General features: G+C 50.9%; 1 protein-coding gene and 1 pseudogene across 1 annotated transcript; one reads left to right on the top strand and one right to left on the bottom strand.

The window, feature by feature from the left end:
• The first annotated feature begins 6 nt into the window (after positions 1-6).
• LOC100898056 (uncharacterized protein K02A2.6-like) lies at positions 7-4096 on the top strand (annotated as a pseudogene).
• Positions 4097-6308: 2212 nt separating this feature from the next.
• Positions 6309-7568, bottom strand: Atac1 (Ada2a-containing complex component 1). The gene has a single exon (XM_003739271.1). The coding sequence runs from the start codon at positions 7566-7568 to the stop codon at positions 6309-6311; it is 1260 nt and encodes a 419-aa protein (XP_003739319.1).
• Positions 7569-7962: the final 394 nt, after the last annotated feature.

Below are 7962 nucleotides of genomic sequence, written 5' to 3'. Positions count from 1 at the left end.
GAAGGAGCAGCACTGGATGACACTGCGAAAGTCCGGTTTATCGTACAAAAACTGGATCAAGACGCATTCCAGAAATACGACGCCCATATACTCCCGAAAAAGTACTCCGATTTGAATTTCGCAGACACGATCTCAAAACTCAAGGAACTGTTTGGACACCGAGGGTCGGAGTTCGCCCGAAGGTATCAGTATTTCCAAAGTAAATGCGAGAATACCAGTGGAGGAACCTTCGACGATTATACTGGGTTAGTCAACAAACGACACGAACTATCAAATATGTCGAAGATCACGGCTGACCAGATGAAGTGTTTGGTGTGGATCTGTGGCCTCAAGGGTTCCGAACACAACGACGTTCGGGAACTCGCCTTACAATTTATCGAGGACAAACCAGAGTCCACACTGAGCCAACTTCATCAACATGTGAAAAATTTCACAAGGCTACAGAGCACTTCACGTTCGATCGCTGGCGGGAGTCTACATGAGATCCACAAGGTGAACATAGAGAAACCATCACGTCCTTGCCGCGGATGCGGAAAGATGCACTTCAGAGAAGCCTGTCCTTTCCGTGACAAATCCTGTCGGAACTGCGAAGGAAAAGGCCACATCGCAGCGGTGTGCTACAAGAAACGACAAGAGAGCTCAACTGCGAACAAGAATTTCAGTTCGAAGAAACATCCGAAACACAAAAATAGGGACGGGAGCACGAAGAAAGACGTACATACAATTGAAGTACAAGGATTCCACTCTTCGGCATCAGATGGAAGCAGGATCATGAAGGATGTAGTGATCAATGGCACCAGGTTGCCCATGAAGATGGACACGGGCGCAGACGTCACTGTCATCAGCGAGAACGACTGGAAGTCGCTGGGGAAACCGCGCCTGTTTCCGAGCGAACGCGTCATGAAAGCCGCAAACGAGGGCGAGCTAGACTGCTTGGGCTACTTCAAATGCAAATTCACAGTCGACAAACAGACGGCCAACGGACGCTGTTACGTTGTCAGACACCCATACAGACTCCTTGGGTGCGAATGGCTACAACAGAACGAGCGTCTCTGGCGATTACTGAAGGGGGACGTGTCGCTTTCAATACAACTTATCGAAAACGAAGATTTAGATAAGGAAAAAAAAACTGACTGAGTCACTCAAGGCGGAGTACGCGGATGTCTTTGCGACTGGTCTTGGAAAATGCACAAAGATGAAGGCATTCTTCAAACTCAAAGAAGACGCTACGCCAGTGTTCCGAAAGAGTCGGCCTGTTCCTTACGCAAGTCTGCCGAAGCTGGAAGCCGAACTAGACCGATTGGTCAGCAACGAGGTGATCTCACCGGTCACACATTCCGATTTTGCTGCACCAGTGGTCATCGTCAAGAAGAAGACTGGCGACATAAGATTGTGTGCAGATTACAGCACGGGGCTGAATGAGAGACTCCAAGACCACCACCATCCACTACCAACCGCAGAAGACATTTTCACGAAATTGAATGGGGGTGTCTACTTCTCGACAGTGGACCTCGCTGAAGCTTACCTCCAGATCGAGGTAAGGGACGATTGTAAGAAGATGTTATGCATCAATACGCCTAAGGGGCTCTTTCAATACAATCGGCTCCCGTTCGGTGTCAAGACGGCCCCAGCAACATTTCAACAAATGATCGATACGATGATCACGGGGGTTCCCAATACGGCAGCATATCTCGATGATATTGTCGTAACTGGCAAAGACCTGAGGGAACACAACGAGTCCATCCACCAACTGTTCAAACGGATCGAGGAGTATGGTCTGAGGGTTCGGCTCGAGAAATGCTCTTTCTTGCAAAGGGAGATCAAGTTCTTAGGGCAGCGCATTACGGAAAACGGGAGGAAGCCGGACAAGGAAAAGATTGAAGCAATAATCAAGATGCCGGCACCGACAAACATCAGTGAGCTAAGGGCCTTGTTAGGCATGATAACATACTACAGCGCGTACATGCCTTCCATGCGAGAATTACGCGCCCCTCTCGATCAGCTCTTGAAGAAAGAGTCTAAGTTCGAATGGTCGGGAGCGTGCCAGAAGTCCCTCGACAAGCTGAAAACCCTTCTACAGTCGGATCTATTCCTTACACACTACGACCCTCGACTACCCCTGATCGTTGCGGCTGATGCCAGCAACTACGGCATCGGCGCTGTGCTGTCGCATCGATACCCGGATTCCACTGAGAAAGCAGTTTTCCACGCGTGCCGTTCACTGACCAGTGCGGAAAAAAATTATTCGCAGACGGAGAAAGAAGGTCTTGCGTTAATTTTCGCGTGTAAGAAATTCCACAAGTACATATACGGGCGCAAATTTCTACTACTCACGGACCATCGTCCATTGCTTGCAATTTTCGGCAACAAGTCCGGCGTCCCAGTATATTCGGCCAACAGACTTCAACGTTGGGCTACGATGCTGATTGGATATGACTTCGAAATCGAATACCGTCAGACGACGAAATTCGGCCAAGCAGATGGTCTCTCACGACTGATTGCTCAGCAGCAACACGACAAGGTCTCAGAGGACGTCGTGATCGGGTGCGTTGAGGCCGAGGTCTGTGCGGTGCTCGATGAATGCATCCGACGTATTCCGACAACTCATAAACAAATTCGGGAATACACATCGAAGGATAAATTGCTACAGGCAGTCCAGGAGAATATACGGAAAGACTGGCCTACGAGAGTGGACAAAGAGACTCCGCTCTGGTTCTTCTTCAACAGGCGAGATTCTTTGTCGATTGTCCAAGATTGCGTCATGCTTGAGGATCGAGTGGTTGTACCAGAAGCACTCCAAGTTCAAGTCCTTGAACAATTACATCTTGGTCATCCTGGTGTTTCAAGGATGAAGCGTCTCGCGAGAAGTTTTGTTATTGGCCCAAGCTCGATAAACAGGTCGAGGCGCTGGTGCGCGGATGTTCGGCGTGTTCGGAGCTGAACAGAGACCCTCGGAAGGCACCGCTGCATCCCTGGGAAGCGTGTTCGAAGCCGTGGCAACGTTTGCATGCGGACTTCGCCGGTCCTTTGGACGGCCACATGTATCTGATCGTGGTCGATGCTTATTCGAAGTGGCCGGAGATTTTCGAGCTAAAATCTGCCACGGCAGCGTCGACGATAGACAAGTTCACCGCATTATGCGCTCGTTTTGGGAATCCGACCACTCTCGTCACTGATAATGGAGCGCAATTCAAAGCGAAGTCGTTCGAGAGTTTCTGTGAGAGTCGGGCAATACGTCATTTATGCGCTCCGGTTTGTCATCCGGCTTCGAACGGCCAAGCGGAGCGTTTCGTCGATATCTTCAAGCGGACGTTCAAGAAACTGCGAAGGGGGGAACAGGACGTGGAGACGCTCTGAACATTATGCTACAGACGTATCGGAACACGCCGAACCCTCAGGGGAAGACTCCGGCCGAGCTCTTCCTAGGTAGACCGGTCCGCACCGAGCTGAGCCTCTTACGCCCAGAGGTGGGTACACGGAAAGTTCGGATCGACCCGCCCAAGCGAGCTCTTACAAGAGATACTTCGATCAGCGCCACGGTGTTAGAATGAGGACCTTCAAGGAACAGGATCTGGTCTGGGTCAAGGATTTCAGAAACCCGAACAAGCCCTGCTGGACCCCTGCTAGAGTGTTGCGTCACCGTGGTAAGGTGACCTACGACGTGGAAGCAGACGGTCATGTATGGACCCGTCACGTGAACCAGCTTAAGGTCAGGACCCTTCCACTAATCTCAAATTCCTCTGATGATTCTGGTACCAATCGGTCTCTGCTCTTTGCCATCGCTCAAAGGACTCGGAAGCCGAACCCCGTACCCGTCTTCGGTGATACGGGCGTCCAAATCTCCCCGGCTGATGAGGCAAGAGGCAACAGCGCGACCATGAATGGAAGCGACGATGAAATTGGGTCGGACGAGTTTCGAGATGACAGGGAAGAGACGGCGTTTGAGCCGGAGGAATATTCGTCGACACCCGGGGAGTCGTCAGCGTCAGAAGGCAGTCTGGTCTCGCGTTGGTTCAATGCATTGAGACCCCGGCACCTGATTCGACAGCCCTCGAGACTTGAGCTGGATCCGTCGGCGAAATCTTACGAAGGATAACGGTTCTCTTCTAGAAGGGGAGGTGTGGGAACGCGGGAGTTCCCCAAATAATAATCATTACTTTCAAGTCATTTGATGACGAATAAAAGGGCTAGGAATAAGCCCGGAACAATTCAGTTCCATCCTGTAACGACGAAGCTCTGTATCCGACTAGCGAAGTGAGAGTTATCACAAACCTGAATGCGACGTCATTGGGTCTCGAGGCTTTGGAGGGACAATCCTCCGACGGGGACCACGTTTTCGAATCGATAAGAGTAAATTTTACATAAATCCACGAGATCCGAAGCAAAGACACTTCCGCATCGGAAGTCACCTCCTCCGCCATGACGATGATATTCTTGCCACTCCCTCGAGAGAAATTATTATTCCGAGATGAAAATCTCGCTGTATTCTATTTGCCGGAGCTGATCGTCGGTCAGACTCGACACGAGCATTTAGGTCTGCCAGACAACTACAAGTACGACGAAAGCCATGACTAGCGACGGGCGAGATGGGAAAACAGACCGACGGACCGACAGCCCGTCAGTCAGTCACTCGCTCAGTTGGACTTGCTTTTGTCTGCTTGAAGTTGGTGCTTTTTTAGTGGATGGGTGGATCGAGTCAGATGACACTTAACACTGTCTCTCTGACTGACAGTGACATTTGGAGATGGCCCGCAGAACAAGAGCGAATTATTATTTAAATTTACCCCGGCTTCGACAGCATCCGTCAGATTCTGTCAATCGCCATCCGCGCACTCGCTCAATAGCTCTCTCACCGAAAGCAGACAATCATTTTCAGTCGTTCGCGTAGACTGCTGATCTAGGGAAGAACTCCGGAGATTTCTCCGAGTTTCGTGCAGTCGCGGTGAACTCGCTATCGACGGCCTTCTCCTATCGCCGCGTGCCGTCACTGGCATCCACAGAATTCAGGCGACGGATCGACGATAGGTCGATTCTCACCGGAATTTCCCGCGAGATAAGGAAGCTGTTTCTAGAAGGATGACGGGACTTTTTTATTCCTGGTGGTAGAAAGGTAGCCGAGGATCCACAGCGAGCGCATTGAGTGGAGTTCGGTAGAGGAGAGAGGGGGAGAGGAACATGCCTTTGTGGATGCGACTACTTGACTGACATCTGACAGGCTGGCTGGCAGGCGCGCATACCTGCCCTGCATTATATGCTAATTCCTACAACAGCGGTCGACGACGACTCGTAGAAAACGCGTATCACACTGCCCTAACACAGAGCGGCTTCACCAGTTGTGTCGGGAGAGTTTTTTGAAAACGTCGCATTGACAGCCGATGTCGATGCGGCAGCCGATTGTCAGCTTTGTGTATCGAATTTTCTACAAACCTCACTCCAATCTAAATCTCATCATCCTTCAAATCATACTCACAACAATGGATCCGACACGGGAGACCACATCGGCTCGGCATGCGCTGGAGTAGATTGCGACGCCTCTCGACTCCAGTTCAGACACGATTTTCCTTTCCGAGGACGACGTCGCTCTATCGCTCCGAATGTGCGAATCCTTCAGTGATACGCAGATGAATGATCCGCGGTGCATGTTTGACGGAACATTTTGGCGGAACGTGATGGTCGAGAACCTTCCGATCGATGGGGAGTGAAAGGAAGAGCGATGGTACTGGGAGGAAAGAATTCAAGGCCAGGGGATTACCCACAGAGACAGTGGTCGCGCCTTCTAGGCCCCGGGAGATCCCAGGGAGGAAGCAGAAAAAAACATTATACACGAATAAGCTCATTTTATTCAGCGCATCAACTCTCAGCTGGATCGGGGAGATCGAACATACAATAACTCGATAATCTTATATCTCCCCACACCTAGTGCGAAACTCGAAACTCGACATAGATTCCGAATAATTGATCAGTTCTCGACTGAATGATAGCAAACCCCCTCGCGTCGAGCTTTCTGCGAATCCACCCTTCTAACATTTCATTTTCTCATCATTCTCGTTGTCTTTCCAGCTTCACGCCCGATAAGGGATATCGCTGGAAGAGCCCTCTAAGGCTCAAAGACCCCGAGTAGCCATGAATCTCTTCGAGGCATCTCGCTAGCGGATCCCTTGTCCGTCCGGATCGTTTGTTCCATCAAATTCCCACACATCAGAGATCGCCTTCATTATGCACATAATTATACATAGGGGACAAGTTAACGAGCATATACAATTTGCACATAGCAGTGGAGCCGTCGACCAGACTCTCGCTTCCCTTCGTCAGGTTTTCGACGGAAAGTAATTCGGGTCGAGGTAGTGGTTATCTATGATGTAATCTTCGTCCACTTGAAGGCGAGACTCGAGTTTCAAGTCGTGTTCTGACTTGGCACATTCCGAGCTCTGTTGGCAGGAATCTTCGGTGCAGAAGACAGCGTCGCAGTCTTTGCAATGAATTCTGAATGCCGAATCGCTGATGAGCTTCGAACACGTCGCGCATTGCTCAACTTTATCGGGTTCCTCCTTAACGACGGTGTATTCAGCGACCGGCTCATCGTCCAGGCTTACGGTCGTGTTGTGTTGTGGGAAAAATGTCGATAGGTAATAGGAATGCGTTTTTAGGGTCGATTGCACTTTCCTCACTTTTTTTCCGGTTTTTGGGATGTGCGGCACTCTGCCAGGAACTTGTAGTCCAGCCTTCGTCAGTTTGATGAAATACTTCTGGACCCGACTGGCAACCTGTTTCACTGTGCGGTTCCCGAGCTCCTCGGCTATTTTTTTCCACCGACCGGCCTCAACCACCTGTGGAGGATGTTTCACCAGGAGCTCCTCGAGTTTTAGCTGCTCCTCGATCGACCATGGCTTATTGAACGTCTCGGGTTTGCTCGCTTGCTTCGGTAGATGTCTGGCCTTTTTAGTGCTTTTCAGCTCTTGCGTCGACGACGTACTGGGTTCAACCCCGGCCGCTCGCGTGAGCTGAGGACAAGCGCTCGCGAACTTTGCCGAGATCGAATACTTCGCGAGGTCCACTTCGGGTACCTCCGGTATCGATTGACGCAAGGGAAGGTCCAGCGTGCCTTCTTGGAGTTTCCTCACGAACTCAGCAGGGTTGCTCAAGGCAGCGCGTTTTTCCCTCGCCAGAGTGTTCAGGTCTTGTATGGCCGTCATCCGCTGAGCTTCGAGCAGGACCAACAGCTTTAGGACACTCTTGTATTCGTCATTGGCGCGCAGTGCGAGATGATCCGTTTCGAAAGAGAAAACTTGTCTCTGCATTTCATTCAAAGACATGTGCGCTGTAGAACTAGAGGGGACTTCGTCTTCATCTTTTTCGCGCTTAGGGCTAAGTTCTTCCGACGACGCTTCCTGACTGTTGTCCTCCATTGGCTCCTCATCCTCTTCGTCCTGGACGGTGACTTCGGTTTCGAACGCGACATTTCCGAAAGCGTCGTTGCTCGGATCTAGGAGCGATCCCAGTTCTTCTTCGGCTGTCACGAGGAAATTACCAGGAGCGATGATATCATGATCCCCTGCATTTTCTTCCATCAATTCTTGCTCACGAGCTCTAACCCTCTGAAAGAAGCGAAATCAGTGCGAAAACTCGACAGATGGAGAAACTTTCTAAACTAAAGCCCTTCGCCTTCCGAAGCGGAGAAATCGACGAGTTCAGAGTCATGTCGCTCCTATCCGGCCGCGTCGAGATAGACGAGATTTCCCGGTTCGTTCAGAGTTTCGCACTCCGCGGTTCCCGGGTCTTCCGACGGAGAGCCAATCCGATCACGTAATTCGACTCAACACCATAGAACGTTCTCCGGGACGGACCGCTAGACATTCCTCCACAGAGGAATAATGTCGCTAGAATCAAAGCCAGCCTCTGACCCAGAGCTCAGAGGTCAAGGATACCTGTACACTCTCCGCAAGCACTCGTCACTCGCCACCG

This window comes from Galendromus occidentalis, unplaced genomic scaffold (genome assembly GCF_000255335.2).
Source record: "Galendromus occidentalis unplaced genomic scaffold, Mocc_1.1 scf7180000076476, whole genome shotgun sequence".
Lineage (NCBI taxonomy): Eukaryota > Metazoa > Arthropoda > Arachnida > Mesostigmata > Phytoseiidae > Galendromus > Galendromus occidentalis.
This window is presented reverse-complemented; position numbering and strand designations above follow the sequence as displayed.